At 39.5% G+C, this 25,851-nt stretch overlaps 1 protein-coding gene across 1 annotated transcript in view; it reads right to left on the reverse strand.

The window, feature by feature from the left end:
• ANK2 (ankyrin 2) overlaps nucleotides 1-13,858 on the reverse strand; it is a 159,998-nt gene extending 146,140 nt beyond the window's left edge. The window contains exons 1-2 of the mRNA XM_086464118.1: nucleotides 13,724-13,858; nucleotides 485-586 (exon numbers count right to left, since the gene is read on the reverse strand). Coding sequence (XP_086320244.1) covers nucleotides 485-586; nucleotides 13,724-13,858 — 237 coding nt within the window. The remainder of the gene's footprint in view (nucleotides 1-484; nucleotides 587-13,723) is intronic.
• Nucleotides 13,859-25,851: the final 11,993 nt, after the last annotated feature.

Here is a 25,851-nt window from a genome sequence, read left to right on the forward strand (position 1 = left end):
TATCCAGGCACATTTTATCACAGTATTCACCTGTATCCAAAAAATACTACATAATAACTTCCTGCACTAGAACTTTTTAGGTTTTTTGGCATAACTTCAGTCTTTTGAGGAATACAACTGTATTTAGTGCTCACGGTTTCAATTAGAACTGGAATGTCACAATAGCAGGTCCATTAGTGTTGGACTGCCAAAGCACACCTTAAGGTTTGATTACAGGTACTTCACTAACATACATCCACACCCGCGGGATGCTGGCAAGAAAGCGGAGGCCAGAAAGGCTTACACAAAGCCTTACTAAAAGCAGCACAATTTTAGAGACACTATCAGCTTCCTGCAGAAAGATACCACTGACGAACAAGACTGAAAACGTAGCCTGAGGTGAATCAAAACATCTGTATGAAGTAATCGAGCCTGAAAAAACTAGGTTTTGAGGGGAGGTTCTTGCAACTCACTCCTGCAAACTTCTGTCCTTCAAATATCTTACCTGATTACATGTGTTAATGTCTATTCCACTTTTCAGGTATTCCACTACTTTGTCCAGATTGCCAGCTCTAGCAGCTCGGAGGAAGCTTGCATTGCTGTCAGACTGTAAAAAGATAAGAAAGAAAGAATCTCTAGTTAGCTCCTGCTTAAAAGAGAGCACAACTTCATCACCAGTGAAAGGTTTCCATGCTTTATGCTGCAGGAGAATAAAATTGTCGAGAAAACTGACTTCACACTATATCTGCATTAATTAGCATATACAAACAAGGTAATACCGGCATAAAAGAACTGCAGACCTGACAAAGTGAGCAAAATAGTGCAATAATTGCTGAAGTTCAAGATGGAGCAAGAACCAAAAAAAAAAAAAAAAAAAAAACCAGCAATCATATTGACTGATATTAGCAACAAGAAAAAAATAAACACATCAACTTGCTAGCCATAGTTTTCTGGGGTTTATATATATATATATATATATATATATATGCTCAAAACATTGGAAAATAATTGACCACTCCTGTTATTGGCTATGCTACTTAAGAAAACATACATTGGCTTTGGATTTATACTCTGCATAAAAAGTTAGGTGACTACAGTGCATAATCACGCGCGTAAAATTTACACGACTACAGTGCATATTCACACTGGCTTAACAGAGAGGTACACACGGGAGAAAAAACAATATCCAAGAGTAAAAAGGTCCTCTGGCTGTATTTTATCACCTGTCACACAGACGTGGGTCATGCTAGAGGGAAAAGGGAAAAGTCCCACAAAGGCGGGCAGCACTGTGAGTGTAGCTACCCATAGAACAAAGCGGGTGAAGTACTCAAGCCTGAGTATCTAAACCCAGGATAGCGTTGTAAACACGCTCACTCCTAAACTGCATTCGTACGTTTGCATTTAAAAAAAGAAAATAAAAATCACGTTTTCACTTTTCAGCTAGGTTGTGGGATGTACTGTTAAGCAAAGGAGCGTGAAATGCGTCAGACCTCTCACCGTTATCTACATTTACGACGTGACATTAGATTGGCTATTTGAAACCAGCCCATACTTGGAAGTTCACCCCCATGTGAACCTACGCACAGGTGAATGAGACAGTAACAATTTTTATACTTAAAATAAATAAATAGAGTAGGAGTGAGTTTCAAAAAGCAGATAAGTAACTGTGAAAGCCTCTTTTGTGGGGGTGTGATTGGAGAGGTACAGGAGGGCACGTGTGCCATTGGACTAGGACTTGCCATTCCACCGAAACACCTCCGAGTGAGCGTGTTTCTCATCTGAGTGCAATTCCCTGCCAGAAACACCGGGTGAAAACCATTCTTTCACATTGTGAGAATATCCTAAAAGCCTCCCACTTTCAGCTTATTAATACTGATTGACAAAGCGAACTATTTCAGTCACCCAGTCCAATTCAATGCATTATTTCGGTCACCCTAACTAACACGCTGTACTAACTCACTTCACAATCCGCAATTCCAACCTATTTTAGTCTGCAACAGATGGATGCCATCAAAATGATTCTTCTTACAACCGTGCTACATGCCAAGACAAAAATATTTCCTTTTAAATTCCTTTCAGCAAACTTCAGCACATTTTGCACATCTTTTACTGTTAAGAAAACAGACCATCTTTCTAAACACGCAGCAGGGTGAAGGGAAGGTAGCACAGGAATCCACGTTGGCAGAACCCTTTTATAGCTTCAGGCAGGCAAGCATTTGGCTGAGGCTTGACACAGGAGCAGATTCTGACAGGTCCTTGAAAGAGATCCCTTTTCAGACCGAAGGGTAGCTATTAGCGCTGCGCTGACTTCTGTGATGCGTATGTGCGCGTAAAGACACAAAATTATATTTCAATGTTTAAATGTCCTTGAAAAATCAACTGTCTTAACCAAGAACAAATATTTGAGCATACGAGGGGTAAATCCGGACACTTTTGAAATTAATGGGAAAAGTATCTTTGCCCTCAATAAGACACACATTTCAGCACCTTTTTCCTCCTTTTTTTTCATGCATTACTACTTCTACAATAATTTACCATGCCAAAACTTCAATCATCTGGTTTTACACTTTTAAAAAGTTCAGCAAGAATGATGCAATAAACAGGCATCTACAACTTCTGGTTCATTAGGGGCGAATCAATCATCACTTGTTTTTCTTTCACACAAAGTGACACGAACGGCTAAAACTGTCACAGTCTCAATTATTGCTCCAAGCTCAGATTGTAGCTCAGACCACACGACCATATTCCCTTTGTTCCTGGCTAAGAAGATGCGAGCAGTGCTTTCAAAATAGATTCACGTTTCCTTAATTTATACTTTTTTTTAATCTCAAAAATTAAACTACTGCAATGCACATCACAACATATTACATACACCTGAATATTGATCACGATGCAGAATATGAACTTCTTGTTCTGCATGAGGAGTTATTATGAAGTAACTCTTCAGGCACTTTTACTCCAGAAGCATCTCTTGCTGTGTATGCTCTCGGTCTGAAATAATAGTTCTTGATCCTGAACAGAAGAGGAACAAAACTGCTAAAATCCCAGTGAAACACAATGAGATCCTAATGCTTAATTTAGGTGCCTCTGAAAATCCCAGCCTACATGACCTTTGGGGGTTTTATGAATTTTCTCACTGTAAGGTGTACTGATCTCATAGGAGATTAATATGATCGCACCTATCTCTTCATAGGCTGGCCTCTCCTATTTCAAAATAGTTTCTCACAGACTTGCATCATGTCCTCATTTATATCAAACTTGGACACACAAACAAAAGACAAGAAGCAGCAATTCAGTCACTTCGTACACAAATTCACATACAAATACCACTGAAACATGCAAAAGATTCAGCACTGTATTTCAAAGCTTAGAAGTCAGCAGTGCTCATATCTCTATTTTCTTTCCTTGTTTTGTTTGTCAACTCTAATTTTCCAGTAGGTCATCAGCAGTTTCTCCCTTTCCCCATTCTTTCGAGGTCTTTAAAAAGCAGTTTTCTCAGTACTACTGTCTCAGCAACTTACTCACTTTAGCACATTATGAATTCAAGTCCGTTTTGACAAAACTGTCTCAGTAGTCAACGGCAGAAGATTTCTGCAGTTTTACCATGCTGGGAAACCACGGGTTTTGATCTGTGGGCTTTTCCAACCTATTCAGTAATCTCACGAGATACTTTCTTTCCTTACATGTAGATTTTTAATTGAATTCATGACGCGTTTTAGTGGCACAGAAGCTGGCAGATTGGTCCTTACCAGTTTGTTGACTGGTGAAGACAAACTGTCAACAAACTGTCATTTGAAGTTGCTGTCTTTACAAGAAAGAAGATAAAACCATGGAGCCAGAGTCCTTCGCACCATATGATACTTATCACGTCATTTCTTCCTATGCACACAGCCCTAAGATATTATTTTTTAGGAGTTTTACACATGTGTGCAGATCGCACTCAAAAGCAAGCACTCTACCAAAAGGAAAAGAAAGGTTTACCAGAGAAGAGCGTGTCTTAAGCACCCACCAACAACCATGTGAACACAAGAGGCTTGCGATGTGGGAAACTCCCATGTTGACATGGTAATTTGCAAAGCCTCAGCTGGCATCTCTACATGCTGCCCACAGTTCAGGGCAGCCAGAATTAAGGATCATTTTGTTTACATGTGGCCACTAAGGCTGGCTAATCTACTCCATATCTTATCACCATGCTATCAGAATAAGGTATGAAGGACTGAAGAATACTTACAGTATGGGACAAACTCACAATCTGTGGACTTAACAAGCTTTTTCTAGCGTGCTGCTCTCGGACACACAAACTGCTCTGTGAAAAATGCACCGCTAACAGTAGTTTACGTTTGAATGCGCCATAGAGAATCTGCCTTTTTACTACAATCGTTGACTATCTACTTGCAGTTCTACAGATACCAAATATTGATCAAAAAAGACCACAGTCACTTAAAAAAAAAAAAAAAAAAAAAAAAAAACAAACAACAAAACAACTTCCAATACATATACAGTGAAAGAATACTACCAGCCTTTGATAACTGCTTTTTTTAAAAACTGTTTGCAATGCAATTCTAATACATGCTATAGATTTGTGAGGGTATTTGGTGTTACTGAACCTTATAAAAAGCTCCCCTCTTTTAACCTGAACTTAACTTTTCTTTATTAGCTTTCGACTGAGGATAAATAATTTCAGAGTGCTATAAACAAACAAATTACAATGTGAAAAAAAATCACTATCACCTTAAGTACACTCACAGCAGAATGCAAACATGTTCTTTATAAGTACCTACTTGTCTGACATTGCATAAGAAAATATAAGAAAATATAAGAAATGATCAAGTGATTAAATTATTTTTTTAACAATGACTAAGAGGCCGTGGATTCAACTTCTTTCTTGATAATTGCAATGCCAGAACTTTACCTGAATTTGAAACATACAGCTCAGGGAATCTCAGTAATTAAATCATATATGGAAATGAGTATTTTATTCCAATAGTCAGAAACCTTCCCTTCTGGTTCCTCTGTCCTCGCTCTGGTTGCCTGTCCTGTGTCATAGCATAGCACACCACTTATCACACATAGCACGTGATATATAGCGATGCACAAAAATCAAGCGTCAAATCATATGCTGTACCAAACCCATAGGAATTTCTCTACATATTCAAATTTGCTGGTCAAAACCAGCTTCATGCTTAAGAAAGAAAGATTGAGGGAGTAGGAGGCTTCTGTTTTCAAAAGACAGCTTTCATAATAACATTATCCAAACCATCCAAACACTTGTCTGAAATCATGTGTATAGTAAAATTGTTCCTGCAGGTTGGCTTCAGTTCTTTTCCCCCTCCAAATACAGGATGACCCCAGCCTGTCCATAATCACAAATATCTCTGTGGGAGAACAGAGCCTAGCTACAAGGCCTACTGAACAATTCTCATCTATTAAACACAGTTTATTATTTCAAAGATAGCAAAAACAGAATTCAAAACTGATGTATAATAACCAAATAGCAGTTTTACACCTTAATTTAACATTCTTGGTTTGTATGTGTATTACAGCATGTATCTGAATACTAATAACCCTTTTAGACTTTTAGACCCTTTCAAGCACCAACTCAGGGACATGCTGCTTTGATTTTATGGAGAAAATTTATTAGCTATAACTTCTGAAGAGGCTGGCCCTGATTAGGACGTGAGCAAAACCTGCTGCTAACTTGTATGCTTTATATAAATCAAGAAACTCCAATCATTAGCAGTTACAAAAACTTCCACGTTAAATTGAACCCTCTATTATTATTACACATGAAATCAGCATTAAGACAGAGTTTGTCAATATGGCAAGTCTTCAGGGTTATCAGAGAGCAGGAATGCCATTTACAAACTTCAGAGTCGTCAGGCAGTGTTTGTCCAACAGCTGTTTCTGTAATTAGTAAAATGCTGATGGCTTGTTAACTCTTCTTCTTCATTAGAAAGCTCTTAATTGACTGGTGGCTCATCACGTTAATATATTCAGGTAATGCCCAGAGTTGAGAATTCAGCTCACCGCAGAAGAAAAGCTGCATAACCTAAACTCAGGTTTTCATGGCTTCTTTATGTTATTCAGTACTTAAAAGACATGGTGGGGGCAATGGCAGGTATGTAAACACACGCTTGTAATTTTTCTATTATGCCGTACTTTCTGGAGTCAATTTATGCTCCTACCCTTGAGACAACCACTAAATTTTGTCCCAATTGGCTTGGTTATTCTCTGATTTCAGAAACCATCTGTTCAAACCAGCTATCGTTTAATTGGGTGCAACTCTAAAAGCAGCACAGATGAGGTGTTACCCGTACCCAGCTCATTTGTCACATACGTATTTTTTGCCAGTATGGTAGCTTTTTCCTCATCAGCATTTGAGTGTAAAAGATAGGACTTCAAAAGGAGTCATTTTTCCTCGCGGAACAGTTTCTCTAAAACTTCCCTGCTAGTTTTTCAGCTGCTCACATTTTACCTTTTGTACCCTGAATTATTTTTTTACAGAGCTGAAAGCGCTGCTGATCTCCAAAGGGCATCACAACAGAATAATGGTGATATTGTGAACTGGAAGCCTAAGATGCAGCTATGACTGCAAGAAGGCAAAGGAGGTTTTAATTTTTTTTTTTTAAAATTAAACTACCACAGTAGAGTCTCAGCCTGCAGTTCTCAGCACGCCAGAACCTGAGCTAAATCCTACACTTGCAATGGCACAAGCTCAGTAATCTAACACTAGTAAATTGGTTAAATGAGATAATAACAGCTATAACGGAAACATTTCCCCAGCCTTTAATGAAATAAGGCTCATCTTCTGAAAGAAAAGAAATGCCACAGTGCTTTACTTTCAAAGCCACTTCCTTTGCTTATAAAAATATATTTTTTCCTCCCATTAATTTACTGGAAGACATGAAGGAAGATGGATTAAATCTCAGATCTTAAAGAAATTTCAGTATCTAAATTCCTGGATGAACAACATGCCAAATTTTCTTATTTCAATCTCAAGAAACTATTGTTAGCACGCAGCTTTTCCTGTTCAAGCACGTATAGGCATTTCAGACCTAATTCATCCTGCTACGTACCTTTGGTTGTATAGAATTTGTTAATAAACAGTTGAACTGAAAAGCTCACCATTCTAAAAGAGAAGTCTTCACTAAACAAACGTCTCTTTCTCATAATGTGAAGCATCTTCTTATCCAGGAAAAGGACACAACTGACCTCGCAATAAACTAACATTTTTTTAAGAAATGAGAAGCTGAACCATAGGAACTGTGGAAAGGAAGGCAAACTTTCAGAGACAAGAGATCACCAGCAAGTTAAATATTCTCTACCAAGATGTTGCTAAGAGCATCCACCAATTAATTATTTCAATCTCAGGGGTCTCTCCCTCTAGGTTGATGATAATGGTTATAAATCAGAAAAATAAAAATATTCTTTTAAGTACATAATATGCACCTGAATAATTTAAGGCGCTTTGAGTATTTAGGCCAATTAATCACAGAATATCATAAAGGAGATGGAGAAGTTGGCACCACATTTCCCGGCACCGAGCTGGAACTGCGGCTGGAGTTGACGTCACCATAATGTTGCATACAGTATGGACACGGGCCCACACTTTGGCATAGAAACTATTACTATTTCCAGCAAAAAGCATTGTGTAGTAACAAGACGCTGAAAAACTACAAGAAAATAAAAAGCTTTTATGCTATACACTGCATATGACCTGGGATTAAATCATTCAGCGATTTCAAATCAAAACTAGTTCACGCATATTTAGACACAGAAAATGATTGCCTGACACAGAAACCGGTGACAGAGTTGACTGGATTCAGAAGTGACCCCTTAAATATGTCCTGTGCTCCTCAGAATGAATATTCTCTCATTAGATCCACCAAGGGACATGTAGGAGCCAAAATTAAACAGTGCCAAAGTAGGTGGGAAGCCTACGGTTGTTTGCATTTATCATTCATATTGGTAAAAGCTTTCTTACAGCAGACAAAGAGGCTGCAACCCAAAGGAGACACAGTGTGTAACAATACCGTAGATTTACAGCGTCCTTGAGAAACGAATTTCATTGGTACGACTGGAGATGGAAAGAGCCATTGCAAAAAAGAAGCTAAGAAAATAAAACTAGGTTGAGGAATGCATTATGACATATGCACATTATAAAACAACAAATGTATCGTAATTCCAGTGTGTTTTTAATAACTGCTGAATCAAAATATTTTGTTTAGTAATTTTAATATTTACATATGACAGGTTTGTAGTAGTTTCTTATCTCATTACGAAGACCATTCTCAGAAAGCCACACGATATTTTGAAAGTTTCTTACTGCTGTTACACTATCCCAACAAACATGTATTTTTGAGTAACACGAGGAGGAGAAAACTATGCCTGGCTAACAGCTTTATCTGAATACTAGGTTCCTGCTACAAGATCACTCCAGACAGTCACAACTGAAAGTTACTATGTGCTTACAGACCCTTCTAATTTTTTACTAATGGAAAAGCCAGGCTTCAACTGTTTTATCTTTTGATATTGATGGGAAAATTCCCAATTATCCATAAGGGATAACTTTCATTTTATGCTGGTGGTTACATTTCGACACCTTTGACTCTTCTGCCAATTCCTTGAAATTCCAGAGCTCGCAAGATACCAGCCACCCAGCCACTCTTTTCTTTCCACCAGAACACACAAATGCCCAATCAGTTTTGCTTTGCTTTCAGCCAGGAGAAGAATAAAGGGCTACATTTGGCAAAACACTTCAAAATATGCTTCATTTTTACCACATCTTTAGGTCCAATTGATCTCAAACTAAACAGGTTTAAGTTATTTGCTAAAGGATGGATTTAAATACGCGCTTAACTGCGTTCCTGAGTTTGGGCCAACATGAGCAAATACAGCCACAGCAAAAGAGGATGAGAAAACTAATGTAAAATCAACCCTTATTGAGCCAAGAAGCAAATGTCTTCTATAAACCCTTTACGATACTTAGCTGCCTGCCACAGACATCTGTAGGAGTCCTCCCACTACCTTCATTAATTTGACAGACTGGACGTGCTGCCAGCTGACAATTTTACTGTATCAATGAAGGATTTGTGAGGACTGAGCAAAATTGCATAGTTTTCTACGAAAAAGAACAGAATAAAAGTCTTTTGCCCAGTCGCATGTTCCTTCCAAATACAGTACGTGAAATCATAGAAGTTACTTTAATCCATACTGATTTTAAAATATAAAGCAACATCAGTAATAGGGCTCTAATCTAGAAGAGCGTTTCAGTGCTAGCTGAACTTCAGGCATGTGTAATCCCTGATGTCCCACTGGGCTATTCATGTTCTCAAAAACAAACATTTCAGTCCAAAACCCAGCTTGGAAACAATGTGTGCAAGTCTGAATTGTACTCATCAGTGTGAATCCAAAAAATAGAATCTCAAGAGTGCCTGGAAAACATAGCCTGGATTTTTTAAAGAAGAAAGGAAAAAAAAAAAAAAACCCACCACACCCAAAACCCAACAAACCAAAACCCAAAGGATTTGGGTTTAAGAGATGAAAGCTTTTACCATGGCGTGAGTAATCCTAAAAACTAGGAAAACTTCATGTCTTTTACTAAGACTTTTAAACTACTCTAGAAATGGATAATCTTATTTTTTAACGGGAAAATTTCCTGTGCTGGAATTTGAGTGAAAGTATCATTTAGTCATTTCCCGAAACAACAAGGGTTCAGGATATGATCAAAAGAACCACAGGATCAGTTTTAAGTTCTACACGACACACGCATTTTCTGAAGGGTCTTAAATACTGACATGGAACCAAAACTTCCACTAAAGGAATTGAAGAATATTAAAGGAAGGACAAACATTTAGGATCAGCTGGACACCATATACTGAGATTTTGAGGAGTTAGTAACAACTTCAGAACTTGGCAGGCATTTAAATGGTTTCCATGGCAAGTTTCCATTACTAATTATGTTCCTAAATAGAGGGGTAATAATGCTAGAACACCTCTAGAAAGAATTAGGATGCCATTCCAAGCATATCTAGCAGAATAATGACTAGGCTTAACAAAAATCTAGCCTGTAAGTGAAGTTTATGACAGACCGCTGACAGATAATTCTGTCACTCATTAATTTTTCATCCCCTTCCATCCCTTGTCTTATCATCAAAGGGACATTTTTCTAATAAAAGACACAGGCTAGCAGCATCAATGCTAAAGAATCAAAACAGCTTTACTTACCTAAACACCATTAACCGATTGGCCATTGATTCAAACTTACTGGTACCATAAACAGAAAAAAAATATTTCATGTTCCTTTGAGATGGACCAAAACAGATGCAAACGAAATGGGTGTTACTGAAATGCAGCTGTTCCTAATTCAAGCCAGCAAGACTCATCGTAAAGACCTCACTTGTACAGAAAGGTAAGACAGATACCCAAAGTAGTAAATGAAGAATTTTTAACTCTGTCCCTTGTGGAAAAAAAAAACAGGTTTCATTCAGGAGATTTTTTTATTTTTTTTTTTTAGGATTCATGTAAATAGCACCGATCAGCTGGGAAGTTACAAGTGAAGCATATCTGAACCATACAAAACCATTCTCTTCATTAACCGTGACAGCTGGTGTCTGTACATTGGTCATGTTATTAAGATACCTGTAAAACGAAACTCCTGTAATCCTGGGCCTAAATTTCAAAGAATTGAGCTCTGGGCAGCAGAGAGGAACCAGTTTCATCTAATTTCACCTGCATAAAAGCTACACTTCCAACTCAAGCAGGCCACAGAGCCTCCCCATGGCATCGAGTAATAATAATCATCATCATCATCATAACGGGATACTTCCTAAAAGCCATTTATCTTGCTTTAAGGTAAGTGTGTGAAAGAATTAATAGCTCTCTGGCTACTTTTTGCACTGTCTGTAAGCCCCGTTCTAAAAGACTGCGATGCACGGCTCTGGCCTGCTTCAGTATTTAAAACCTTCGGGTTTCAATCCCAAGCACTCACTCACACTTGCTGTAGCAACAGGAGTGAAAGGCACTGGCTGGACCATGAGCCCTACACTCTGCAAACACAGATATTTCCCAAGTTTTTGCAAATTGCTTATCACTTCCCAGCACCGCTGCCTCACAGCCAGCTCCTGATACCAACTCTCCCGGTGTCTGGTACAATGACATAAAAGTCCACATTGCCAGATCCACTACCTTGAGCAGGGAGAGAAAATTCCTCCTCTGAATGATGCAGTAGGAGTTTAGAAAGATCCTGTCCTGAAACTAAGAGAGCAGCCTGTCCTAGGCAGTCTGAAATACAACATGATCCAGCACCATGAAAAGCATACTTTCAAGAGAAAATATAAAGGTAATCAAATATCCAAGTAAAAAGGGAGGCTAATGTACCATTAATATGACAAACCCCAGGGTTTTTTCATCTGAGATGTCTTTGTTTCAGCACATCAGAAAACAACAACCCAAACATAATCTAAACCCAAAATTAATCTATAACACAGGATTATAAAAGTTTGTTGATTCTTTTTATTTTAAAAAATTATTTCAAATATGAATTCAGTATCAAAATTTGAATCCCCATTTGATAAAGGTATTTGGCATCACATAGACAACTCAGAATAGTCATACCAACACATTCCCGATTTCTTCAGCAAGACAGACCTGAAGCAGACGACTGTATTTGATTTTAGTTTAGAAAAGATTAGATTATACAAAGCTATTTTGCCATTCGAGTTGGCTGAACACCAACTGAATTGTTCTGAAACTTTTATGTGGCACAAGACCCATGGACGCATCATGTTCAGCTTGATGTGGCACCAAGACAGCGAGCATGGCTGCAGCTGTATAAGAGTATACAGGAAATGTACAGCTAACAAAGTACTGTGCTGGATACTACAATCCTATTTGGGGAAAAAATAACATACAATTTCTCACTTCAGGACAAAACTTCACTGACATTTCCAATTTCTAATTACTTTTTTAACCTTTTAGTAAGGAATCATAATAATAAATATAATGAGAGACTGTAAACCTTCTCAGGGAAACATCGCAATTTTTTTTTTTGTAATCGTCCAAGCACTGTAACATCTGAATCACGACAGATATTCTAAAGCAACTGTCAGTCCCTACCAGAGCCATATAAAGCCAAGAATTTATGATTAAATGTATCAAAATTATCAAAGTGCCCGATCTCTGCCTGCTATGAAAAGCTCTGAAGGCTGACTGAAAAGCATCCAGAATAAAAAAAACAACAAAAAAAAAAACCCACCCTCAAAGATCACATGCTGCTCGATTTGGCTCACTCTGGCCTCCTCAAAGACCTGACCTTATGCACAAGGGCAGCTTGGAGGCTGTATGCTCAGAGAGAACTGTTTCAGAGTTTGCTTATTTGTGTCACAGGGAACTTCCATACATTCACCAACAGCTTCAGGCCACTCACCTTAAGGGAAATACTATAATGTCTGTTGAAATCCACGTACTCAGCAGTGGAAGCAGGCCTGTCCTCCCCGCCCCTGCCCCGGGAAGTCCTGTGCTTGCATTGTCCCTCCCCTTGAGTTCATGTTTCCCATCAGAAATGCTGGAGATTATTTTTTAATTCAACTAAAAACTGCTTGGTGGGAGAAAAAAAATGCCTGAAAGCTCAAAGAAACAGTTTAATTTCATGTTTTAGCTTGAAGAAAGTTTTATTCCTGAAGAACTGATCCAACTGTCAGTGAAATAAGCAGTAAAAGCACTCAGAAAATTTCAGCTAAAAAAATCCTACGAGAAAACCAAGATGGCATCAAAATTACTTTCTAGGCCAAAGCAGAGTTTGTGAGCTGCTGCTGGGAGTGCCTCTGGTCTCCTCTTCCCTTACGAACACTGTAACTCATCTCAGCTACATTTCCTGCAATGCATTGCTGTAATTCATGCAAGTGCAAACCATAATACTGACCTGAGAACAATTTTATTTTAGAGCAGTACGGGAGAACATAATATTGGATATACCGACATTAAAGGTTTTCCGATCTCCTGTTCTGCCAGAAGTTTTGACACTACCTCCTTTCCTCGCCAATTTTGAATGAAATAACCATTTAATAATGATCTTCCCAAACAGAGGAAGAAAAAAAGGGGGGGGGGGGGGGCGGGAAACAAAAGAGTCACTTAATTTGCCATAGACATTACACAAGTATTTATCTCTATGATTTTCTTCTGGTTTGCAGAGCAAATGCTGCCTTTGCTGTTATAATCGCTTACTGCATGCCTCTCAAGCCCTGCAGTTGTCAGTGTGACCCCCTTGCATGTGCCCAGTCCCACTCACTGTAACCCTCATCTGCATAAAGCTCTGTGGCGCTCTGTCTCTACAGCAAACACAGAAAATAATACCATGTACTGGACAGACAACAGCTTGAAAAAAGTTACTGAGTTCAAGTTTTGAGCATGATCGACGCAGGATGATTTACAGCAGTCGTGGAAGCAGGATAATTGATCACATCCATTCATTTGAAGGACTGGTTTCCCTGAGGGTGTTCTCCATATACCTAAACCCTGCGGTAGCTGACAACGCTTTTAAGTGACTGCACAGCTGCTTCATAACTACAGGCAGTCACACTAGCAAAAGCAAAGCTTGAACATGGTCACATTCAGCAGATCTCTCAATATTGCGAGCTATCAAGGAAGATTCAGGCTGAGCAAAGAGATCCTTTGCAAACCTAACATGCACAACCCTGATCTAAATCTTTCCATTTGATTCCCATTTTCTTCAGCCAAGACTTACCAGGGCTTCAGGCTCTTTCCTTTCTTCACCGTTGCACCCATAATAGTCCGGGATTTTATCCAAATCCTGTATGTTCCCTTGTGTTCTTAAACCCTTATCTGAATGACAAGACTGACAAATTGGTGCATTGCCCATATCAGTTCTCCTGCGAACTCCTACAAGTGGGATTGCCCTTGTGCTGCAGAGGGTGCCCAGCGCTCCCGAAGGACGGCCGATGTTCCAGGAGGAGGATCCTGCCTGTGCTCCACTCCCCGGCCACTCAGACCAGGCTCCCTTCCCCGCACTGTCCTATGTCACAGAGAACCCGAAACCCCAGCAACTGCGGGCAGCAGTCGGTGACCATTTCCAATTCGGGCGCTGCCCGTCTATTTTTACACCTACCAGGCCAGCTATGCATGTAAATGGCGTTGGGGTGGGGTGGGGGAACTGCTTTCCAGCACACAGCCAGCCTGCTGGCGAGTGAAGTTAAAGTCCCACCGAGTGAAATGCCTCTGTATATGCGAGGGTTATTGAATTACCCCGTTGCATGCCTTTGAATGGCTTGAGGGTTTTTTTCCTACCGCTCTTGGTCTCAACCGTGTTTACATAAAGCACTGAATTTCAGAATGTTGCTATCGCCTTCTGTGTTTCTGACTCAAAAAGATATTAATTCAAGTTGCATCTATCTGATATTTACAAAACAAGACAAAGCATACGAGTACAGATTTCACGACCATTTCATTCCTGTGGTATTTCATGGTCACATAAGTAATAACTGTGATGAGCTTGCTTTTGAATTGATATATCCCCCAAGTTTGATTTCAGAGGAGCTCAAATGTATCCAAAAAGGACACTCTGTGATGCTAGATCACTTTAGCTTTCATCTATGTCGCATCTGATCTTGTTTTGGTGTTTTATTGTTGTTTGGGTTAAGGTTGTTTTGCGGTTGGTTTGGTTTTTTTTTAGCTAGAATAGTTAAAAAAAAAAAAACAAAAAACACAAAAGCATACAAACAAACAAAAACTCCACCAAAACTGAAAATAAGGACATTCCCTCTAGGTTTGAATTACTTATCATGATTGTACCCAGGAGGATAAAAAACATTTTGAGGATTACATTTTGGAATCTACCCATTATCCCAGAAGAGGCCCACTGCGGAATTAAAAAAAATAAAACCCTCCCAAAGTTAGCCGAGAAGTAACCAGCAGTTCAAATGCTTCAGGAACAGCGGGAGGTGACGGAGGTAATGCAGACAGACTGCCTGTCTGTCGGTAACAGAGTCCCATAGAGTATATCACAATATATGTGCAACCCGAAGTGGAGCTGGGCATAGACTTGAAAAATTAAACCCAAAATTCCTCAGAAATAAAGTGCTCCTCAAAGAGCTGTAACATCTGGCCAACATTTTTCTCTTTGGGGTTTCAAACTATTGCTAGTACCGCAATAGATGTCCGCAGGCAGCTGTCCATAGCATCCTACTGACTCCTGCCAGTACCCCTTCACAGCAGTCACAATCAGAGGGAACATGCTCTCCCCAGTCCCCTTTTAAAGATTATTAATCGGTATAGAGTTCTCTTTTGTCTTCATTACCGTGAGGTACCTACATTTAAAATTGCTCTATAATTTTTCCTTGACTGACGAATGCTCCAGGATGGGGTCATTCAGCTCCTTTGAAAGGCCTCAGGCACTATGATGCGTAGCAAGTACGAAGACATGCTGGATACGTGCATGCACAAAATGGTTAAATTCACTATTGCTTTTGGTTATGTGATTATATACTTGTACAGAACTGAACGAAACCTGAACTACAAAATGTTCCCGACAGAACATTTTTGCCAGAAATTAGCAAATACAAGAGATGGAATGTTTAATCTTACATTTGAACAGCCTGAACTGCAAATATAAAATGACTAACGAAGGCGGCTTCGACTCATGTTAAAATTATACAGTAACCTAATAAAATATGATATAATAAGCACATACATTAATTCTTAGCTATGGGCAGGTTCAGATGCAAGCTGACCATACTGGGAATGACCGTAGTCCCAACCACTGCAACTCCATTTGACGTTTGGTTCCCGCAGCACTGAAGGCAGTCACTGCCTTTGACACCAATGGTGTTTCAGAAGCCTTCATGCAAGGCTAGCCTTCCCATCATCAGGAATCTCAGCAAATGCTTGACTTGACCAAAGTTCATATAACCAAGTTCCAACATAAACTGGAATTAAAAAATCCTTAGATAGAACTATCTACTTCATGTGAAATGAACTTATTTGAAAACACAGAAGAGAGTGAAACAAGGCATCAGTTCAAGGGGAAAGGGTGGCCGAAACCGAGTAGCACGCATTCCTTGGAAATAAAGCTTGCAGAAAGCAACAATCTGTGTAGGGATCTGATGGAGCGCAATGGATAAGCTTTCTGCCAGAGTCCTTTAACAATATTACTGTTGTTTGTCAAAATGGTTCAAAGTCATTAGGGCAAATTACTCAGAAAGCAAACATGTTCGTGCTCTGCCAAACTTAGTTAGGACATCACATTCTAACAAAGTATACGTCTTACGATGTAGGATTCAAAGCCTTTATGGAGGAACAGTATCTTTGTAAGTTCCTGTGTTCTTTTCTGATATTGTTGTTTGGGCTGCAAATCTATCCCATCAGGCAGCAGTGAAGAAATCAGAACACAAAGGCATGGTTTTCAAGCATGAAACTCGGACCAGAGCACCTTAGTCCTCCCCCCTGTACAGAAAAGTAAGAGCCTGCTCTGTGTTACACTGCCTGGTTGTTAATCACCGCAGCTACAGATCCTGCAGTACTAAAGGGACAAAGGTGTGACAGAACTGGGAAAAGATTGTTTCATGTATAAACTGCTCTGAAGCCCACGACCTTGCATCTCTTTGCAGGGAGCAGAACTTTTTTAAGAACCTCCTGTAACTCACTGAATCCACTTGTTTTCCCGCACTTTAAGATACCCTTTACACCTCAGCAGTGCAACAGACCTTTTTGCAACACTAACTCCAAACCTTAATTAATCCCTGAACTAGAAAACCCTCAGAAACACTTCAAAGTGTTTCTGGTAAGAAAGACAGCAGAGTACCTCATCTGCTAAAGCGCTGATCTAGGATAATGAGCAGCTGACCGAGACAGGATCCCTCTTTGTCTGCCAAAATGCTGATACTATAGGAGAAACATGAGCAGAACTCAGGAGCCCAGAAACCCACCTTTTTGCTCCAGGCTATGCCTTGCACTCATACCTTAAACATGTATACAACCCTCACGCTTTTGGGGGGGGGGGGGTGGGAAATCACACTGTGCTTCATTCTGAGCATTTAAGTTTGCTATGGTACTTGCAGTAAGTGTCAACTGGTTCGTTCACCTTGGCAGGTTTTCCCCAAAGTTAGCCTTGTAAAAAGTGGCAGCGCTAACTGTGTCAGGATTTTAATTTTTTAAGAGAAATATTCTGATAATGTGCTTCTGTCGGAAGCCCTATTCTTCCCACTCCCTTGCCTTCCTAAGTCAAATCCTAGTTAACCTCACATCCAATTTTCCTTGTTCTTGGCCAATAAACTTTTGAGTTTGAGTTTTTGCACATTGAACTCTGCCTGACACCAAGAAAATGGGGAACAAATCAAAGAACTGTTATACTATTTAGAGCAACCAAGGGACTGCCCTAGTTATTTTGCTGAAAATTGTCATAATACTACTCTTTGCTTTGCCACAATTTAAGCACACCTCTCTTTCTCCTGGCATTGTTCCTACATGATGTGGTGGCTCATTATAACACTCTTAGTAGTTATTGCTTAGGGGAAATTTCCATCCCTATGGGGAATTTTCTCCCAGCAACTTCTGCACTTTTGTAACCCCCAAATAATGCAAAGTTATCAGAATTCACCAAAAAAACGCAGATGGCAAGCTCAAAATCCTTGGTACTGACCATTACTAGTATAATCAGCGCGCTCAAAAAATACAGAACCGCATGAAGGCTACCATCAGCCGCCTCCTCTACTTCAAACCACGCTATAGGCTTTGGGAAACATTCTGGTTTCATCACTCAAACTCTTTCCAAGCCTGCAGCAGTTATGGTTATCAGCTTTTCGGCAGCACAAAGCCAGCGCACAAAACAACATACAAAGCCCTCGGCAGGCTTCCGGGAATTGCATCTTGCAAGATCTTTTCCATCAAGTACAGCAAAATCTACCTTCCAATTTCAAGCAATCAGCCATTAAGTACATTTGCAGAAGTCTTATTTTGTTACATTTTATACTTCTTTAAACAGTCTTCCTCATCGTGACATTTAGAAGAGATATAGCTGTGGATAAAATTAAATACACTTGAGTAAAGAGATTAATTTTTAAACTTGACCAGAATGCCCACACATTTTTTTTTTTTTTTGAAAGAAGTGAGGTCTAGCATGATATATAATTCCTGTTCTGAACAGCATTAGACATTCTATAAATATTTTTCTCAGATATGTACCTGGCTTGGTTTAAATATTAGGATGAGACAACTTCTGACAAAACAACTACCACCTCCTTTGGCCAGCAAACACCAGCACGTATTTGTGATTCTTGTTATGGCCTGGTTTATTTCCAGTTTGCCATATCTAAAAATATTGAACTAGTCAATGGATGAAATACAGGTGTAAAACTTGCTACTTGGAAAGTCCTGTAAATTAAAAAATTGAAAACAAACCCTGAAGATAAACATAGACAGCATTGCCCGAGACCATATAAAACACTAAGTAAAAAAGTAAGAAGACTTACGATCCAAAAGATGAATGTTAAAGACAAAATAATATTGAGAAATGTTTTTACACATGTAATATTGCACTTGTATCATCCTTACACATACATTATGCTTCATAATATCACCAAGAATAAAACTAAGCATATAGTGATTATAATGTCATCACCAACAAGAACTGACTCTCCCAATTACAGTATTTCTTCCATCACCACCTTCTGTTTTCACTTTTCCAAAGATACTTGTAGTAAATGGAGTCATTGCTAGATACTTTGACTTTCCTGCTACTGGCCATCAAGAAGAACAGTGCAATACAAACCGCCCGATTTGGTGCTACTTGCAAAATCTCAAGACCTCAAAAACTAACAAGCAAGAAGCACTGAAATCAAAGCTGTAATCTAATCTCCAGCCAGAGACTTCATTTCACAGGATACTGTTCATCAGTCCAGGATCGGCAAAGCTTGTGTCTTGTAAGATGAAACAGGACTTAGGGACGGTCACACACACCCAGGTATGCAGCAACAAAACTGCTCGGCCGCTATGAAGAATGCATCTTTATCCTTTTCTGCCATTACGTTAAAGCTTAGTTGGTCAGTTGAGGTTTCAGTTACACCCTAGTGTAGCACAGTAGCTAAAATAACAATTCAGAAGGTACTGTAAAAACATTCAGTGCTGCAAAACAGAAGACAGAAGGGGAAAATGAAGAAAGAGTTCAAGTATCAAGACAAATCACAACCTATGTATTGTTAGTGACATAAACCTCCAAATTCATTATTGTGAATTCTCTCCCCAAAAAGGTATTTCCTATTACATTTCTATGGTTAAACATAGTAATTTAAAAGAAAGTGAGAAAAAGAGACTGTACCTGGACCTATATATTTCTAGGAGATTTCCTGAACTTCGAAATGTTTCCTAAATGTAAAGTCTTTCACCCTTCGGGATTCTTCTATGCCAAGGTCAAGTACAACCTGGCTCACTTGCTTCTGGCAACTATTTTGAGTCAGATCATGAGCTCATGCAGATTATAAACTCTGATGTTTTATGCCTTTATATCTTTTATGTCCCCTTGATGTTTTACAATAATGACACTGATGCAATCATTCTTTCCCAAAAAATCAGCCTTTTCTTTCTTCTGGTACCTGCTCTATGTTGGTCACACAAGCCACAAGAAGTATTTCCCGAAACACACTGTGCCTTTCCAAAGAGGCAGTTGTCTGCTAGAGCGGATCTAGCATCAAGCCCTTTCCAGCTTAAATGACAACAATCAATTGCAAAAATCTATTCGGAGCCATTGGGAAGAGGACGAATCCTTTTGCTGTGCTTTAGATGGTGAATCATTCAACACCTTAAGCACAACGATCCTCACGGACAGTGACAAAGAGCTCTTAATCCAAGCAGTACCATATGTCTTCGTATCCCTATCAGAATGAGCAAACAGATAACCTGGTCATTAATCACCGCAGCTACAGATCCTGCAGTACTGAAGGGACAAAGATATGACAGAACTGGGAAAATATTGTTTCATGTATAAAAAAGTTTAAAACAAAGAAGTATATAATACAATATAGAGAATTTGTTTTAAAAGCTATACAATCTGTTATTCTGAAATATTTATGGCTCCCAGGTGAATTTACAGGGACTTTCCTCCAAACACAAGCCACCTGAGCCTCCAGCGTTCCACAGATAAAACACATGGAACAAAAAAATTAAGAAACAAAAGAAAAACCAAAGTGTGGACAATTCAAATTCGAACATGCAGTATACTGCCTGATAGACCCTTCATCTACCGGTTAGAGTGTAAGCAGGTGCAAAAGGTAACCTTTTTATTCCAGTATTCATAGTGTTTAAAAACCTAATTATAAAAATACAGTATTAACTAAACCATTAGTATTTTGGTTTCCTGTAATTCCAAACATACTGGTTTATTTCATGCTTGCTTTCATACCTGTTCACAGAGGGGGAAAATGTCTCACATGAATTCTGAGGTAATTACAAAAGAAGCTAATTTCCCTTCTACAAATTATCGAATGATCAATAAACAAGTTGCTAACAAAGTTGCTTTTTTGTTGGCTTGTAACAATCCATTCTCCCGTTTGAAATGAAACCTGCGAGTCAACATCACTCACTAATACGCAGGACCTATTACAAGGATTGGTGATGAAATCACAAAACTAGCAAAGTTTGTGGCTGACTTTAAAAGTCTAGGTCGAACCAGTGGAAGGAGAAGTGTTCAATATCATTTTATCAGCTGGTCTCCACCTATTTAGTTTGCTGACCATCCATTTCTCAAGCAAGGGCAAGAAAACCTGTAGCACTGTACAGGCAGTGCTTCGGCTGGAATCTAAGTCTGACCATGAATTATGAAATGAACACCTGTTTGATTTCAACTCAAATGTAGAACCATGTTGTTCTTGTGGACTTGCGTCTTTGCCCTTGCTTTGCAGAGTGAAGGAAAATACTTTTGATGCACAGCAATATTTGTATTTGTTGTTATATACAGAAAAGTAGTCGTGTTATAAAATTACAGCTGCAATTAAACAAATGCACACACGTGCTACTCGGCACATGTATGTATGTATATAAACGCAGTATATGGAGGACATGATGGAAAACCACAGCCTCCAATGCATTCACAGTACTTGGCCAACACAGAGAAGCATTTAGATCAACTTAGTTGTGCGAGCCCAACTTCGCTTTGCGTAACACTGTGGAATCTTACTAGAAGCAGCGATCTAAGAGCAGTGACGCAGCAAAGCTCGCGCTGCACCACAACACGGCTCACAGCATAAAGGGTTAAGGACGCAGTTCAGACCCACCCATGCCAACACAACAATAAAGTTTATTACAGCTTCTTGTGCCCAAACCAGAAATCTCTGGCCCTCAATTAGCTCTCATTTTTGTTCCTTACCACAGACAGGATACTAATTCTGCCTTAAGCCATCTTGTAGGATTTCATGAAGCTATCTCATTCAGAATTTGGAATATCCAAGTAAGGCCTCAATCCTCTAAGATAATCATCCTATCTTCTCTTTCGAAGGCATCAGCAGGAGATCACTGCTGGCTCTGAAAATCCCAGTCTCTTTAAGTCCGTGTTGTTGCCATACAGAAGGAAGAGACCCAGGCCCAGCACAGCCCGCTGTACCGCCCCATTGCCTTCCCCCTAAAAGCACCATACAGTTACTCCCAGGGAGTTGGGAGAAATCTTGTGCTGCCCCTTTTCCTACGTGCTTCTGAAGTTCTCGCTTCTCTTTGATTTCTTAAAAATGTTATACAACTTTCAAAGACAAAACTTCCATATTTTATGTAAAATCAGCTTGTCAGGGTAATATATATTTCATATATAATACATAAGACAGTATGTCTCATACAGACACATAGGTATACAATATACATAGTAGAGTTTTCCACGTGATGCATCTTTTGTTTTACTGTAGTTTTAGAGAATCAGTCAATTCAATGAGGAATGACAGATAACGAAGTTAAATATATAATTCTTCCTTTGCAAAAAATCTTGCCATTCAGTGATATTCACTAAAACGGACTTTAGTCGGGCTAATGCCCAACATTTATTGAAGTCTAAATGTTTTCCTGTCTAAACGTCAATAGTCCTTCTATTTTCATTTATGCAGCAGTGACACCTGCAATACTGGTAACGGGAAGCGAGAGGTTAATCAATTACAATAAACTGGAGCAAAACAGCAATATCAAACAGAGACAAGGGCAACTACTTTGCTCCGCAATTTAGTATTTTGTTAATAAGCTAATCTAACATGCAAGGAAGAGAAAGTGATAATACTTTGCATGTACATTAAATAGCACAGCATCTTGTATCTGGAACACAAAGAAATGCAGGTTCTCATAAGTTTCCTCATATCAAACATGGCTTTACACTGAAAGCAACAGTACTATTTTAAAACAGATTTATTTTTTTCCCCCCTTAAAAAGTTACCTTATCACAAGCTTAGAATATTTTTGCACTGAAACTTCAAAGAGAGAAATGGTCTGTAACTAACTTATCTTCCCTGGAGCTCTGTCCTAGGCAGGATGATGAAACCTACTTAGAGTCTAACATATGCACAATGTCATCGTTGGTAATTGGAAGTTATACGGTCTTATCAGACTGTTTGTGGAACTAGGGAAATCAGTTTATTTGTAAAATGCTGGGGGTAAAAAAAGCATAATTTATTTCAGGATTAAATATATTTTTAAATTGTGCCTGTGTAAAACTTCTTTCTAAATACTGCTTAAAAATAGTGGGTAGAGAAGTATCCTCTTGTCTCAAAGGCAGCTACTGTCTGGGCATACATCCTGGTAATAGAAAGAAGTAGACTGAGGCCTTCAATACCTAAGAAATGTCCCAAGAAACCGAAAAAAGAATACAGAAACACAGGTTTCGATGTTATGAACCAGCTTAAGTATAAAAAAGAAACAGCATCAGATGTAATGTATATGCAACATTTTTTTTCCAGTTCTATATTTGTCAATGTGGTGGTTTGACCCTGGCCAGATGCCAAGTGCCCACCAAAGCCACTCTATCACTCCCCCTCCTCAACTGGACAGGGGAGAGAAAAAATACAACAGGCTCGTGGGTTGAGATAAGGGCAGGTCGTTCACTCAATATTTACCATCATGGGCAAAGCAGACTCAACCGGGGAGAATGTAATTACCAGTTAACTGAGAGAGGAGTAATGAGAAATACAACCAAATCTTGAAACACCTTCCCCCTCCCTTCTCTCCCGGGCTTAACTTTGTTCCCGATTTCTCTCCCTCCTCCACCCAAGCAGCTCAGGGGGACCGGGAATGGGGGTTGGGGTCAGTTCATCACACTGTTGTTTCTGCCGCTCCTTCCTCCTCAGGGGGAGGACTCCTCACACACTTCCCCTGCTCCACTGTGGGGTGCACTCACACAGGAGATAGCCCTCTGTGACTTCTCCAGCGTGAGTCCTTCCCATGGGCTGCAGTTCTCCATGAACTGCTCCAACGTGGGTCTCCTCCATAGGGTGCAGTCCTTTGGGAACCGACTGCTTCAGTGTGGGCCGCCCCATGGGGTCACCAGCAGCAAACCTGCTCCAGCGTGGGCTTCTCTCTCTCCACGGGCCACAGGTCCTGCCAGGAGCCTGCTCCGGTGCAGGCTTCCCACAGGGTCACAGCTTCCTTCAGGCATCCACCTACTCCGGCGTGGGGGCCCTCCACGGGGTGTAGGCAGTCATCTGCTCCACCGCCCATGGGCTGCAGGGGGACAGCCTGCCTCACCGTGGTCTTCACCACAGGCCGCAGGGGAATCGCTGCTCCGGCGCCTGGAGCATCTCCTCCCCCTCCTTCTTCACTGACCTTGGTGTCTGCAGAAATGTTTCTCTCACATATTCTCACTCCTCTCACTCGCTGCAATTACTGCTGCAGAAGAAATTTTTTTTCTTCCTCTCTTAAATATCACACCGTCGCTGTTTGGCTCGGCCTGGGCCAGCGGCAGGTCCGTCTTAAAGCCAGCTGGCATTGGCTGTATCTGACATAGGGGAAACTTCGAGCCTCTTCTCACAGAAGCCACCCCTGTAACCCCCCCGCTACCAAAACCTTAACACACAAACCCATTACAGTCAATTAAAGAAAAAAAAAAAAGCTTATTCTTAGGGGATCCTCAAAGAATGGTACTTTTTTTTGTTAGCATTGCACCCCTGATTCTAGCTTTTACTCTCCCGTAACAATGAACAGTTGCTGATGTACATAATTACATAGGTTCTTAAGTACATCCAAGTAGTTCACTTACTCAGTTTCTTTTTTATTCTGCATCCTGTGCCTGCCTAATATCTCAGGGCCCATTAAACACATCTGGTATAACAAGTGTTTCTATTAATCTGCGTAAGAGAATACTTTTCTCTTGAATATAAAGCTCTTTCATTTAGTTAATTGCTCTTTATGGTTAAAATAGAAACAAAAAGGTATATCTAGTACCACTGAAAAAATTATACCTCTTCCCCCCAGTTCACACACTAATATGAGTCAATGCACACTGATGCATACGCATGTGCATGCACAGGCACACTTTGAACATGTCTGTGTTGACACTGAAAACAACCTGGCTGTGCAAAGTGGACTTACATTTAGTTGAACTACAACCATAAAACTGTGTAATTTTCCTGTTCTATAATATCAGAGCTGGTGTTACATGTGCTCAACCAACCACACCACTAGCTCCTTGAAGAAACAAACCTGAACTCAGCACTACTGACTCCAAGCCTCTGGCTGTACCGAGTTGGTAAGGGTTCGGTGCAGATGGGAAGACACCTTTCTTTGGAGCACACTCTAAAGGGCTTATCTTCCCAATCTTCGAAGATGGAGTAAGTCAGGAAATGAAAAGTTAGATGCTATACTCATCACATGTCAACAAACAGTATTTGAAAGCTTGGGTTTGTATTCCTCCTATCTAACTTTTTTCTTTCCCCACACTGAAGTAGCTCATAATAGATGGTAAATAAAAGATGACAATCTTCCAAAGTCTCTACAATCAAAAGTGTTTTAACAGCGTACAATCAAGAATTTTGGTTTCTGTATGCAAACAACAATTTGTGCCTTATAGTTATATAAATCATCCAAACGACGGACAGAATAGCATGAAAAACAAATAAGTATGCTAGTTAACTGAATAAACTGTCATTATTGCAACCATATACACAGTTCTAAATATACATTTTGAGATCTTGTGATTGAAAACATATCTTTGCAGCTTATCAGTTAGTTAGACTTGCTGCTCAAGAAAAAAAACAAACCTCCATACAATTAATAGAAACACCAAAGGACATACTGAAAAGCATATCATCTGTAACCAAGTCTTCATCAAAGAAATTCTGTGGTAATTCTGAATTATGTATAAACTAAAAATCGTGAGAGTGAGACTGATTATGAACAACTGACAAAAGACAAAGCAAATTTTTGTGTACTGTAGTCTCTCAGGACTACTAAAAACATTGTGTCTATAAATTAAAGAGAGCCATAGAAGGCACAAGGACAAAATTGAGAAGTTTATTTCCAGAAAAGTCCTAAGAATACTATAAAACTTTCTTCATTTGCCATTCATAATTCATGATGCTGTGATGTGCACATACTGTGACTATTAAACACGAGGCAAGATATCCAAGGTTTTAAGAATGACTTTACATTCTTATGAGAAATAAATACATAAGAAAGAGACAATCAAACAAATATTAGTTTTGTAGTTAAGGCATTAAGAAATTCAGCTAAGCGTGGATTCAGGACAATGCCTTTCACCTCCCAAAAAAACCCAACGCACTGCTAAAAGCCAGCACCACAAAATTCTGAACAAATAAAGAGAAATTAGCAGGTACTCTGCAGTTCAGTAGCAGCACCTAGTAGACAGGATTCACACAAAAAGTGCCCTCACAGAAAACCAACCCC

This window comes from Leptosomus discolor, chromosome 4 (assembly GCF_034619465.1).
Source record: "Leptosomus discolor isolate bLepDis1 chromosome 4, bLepDis1.hap2, whole genome shotgun sequence".
In the NCBI taxonomy this organism is placed as follows: Eukaryota; Metazoa; Chordata; class Aves; order Leptosomiformes; family Leptosomidae; genus Leptosomus; species Leptosomus discolor.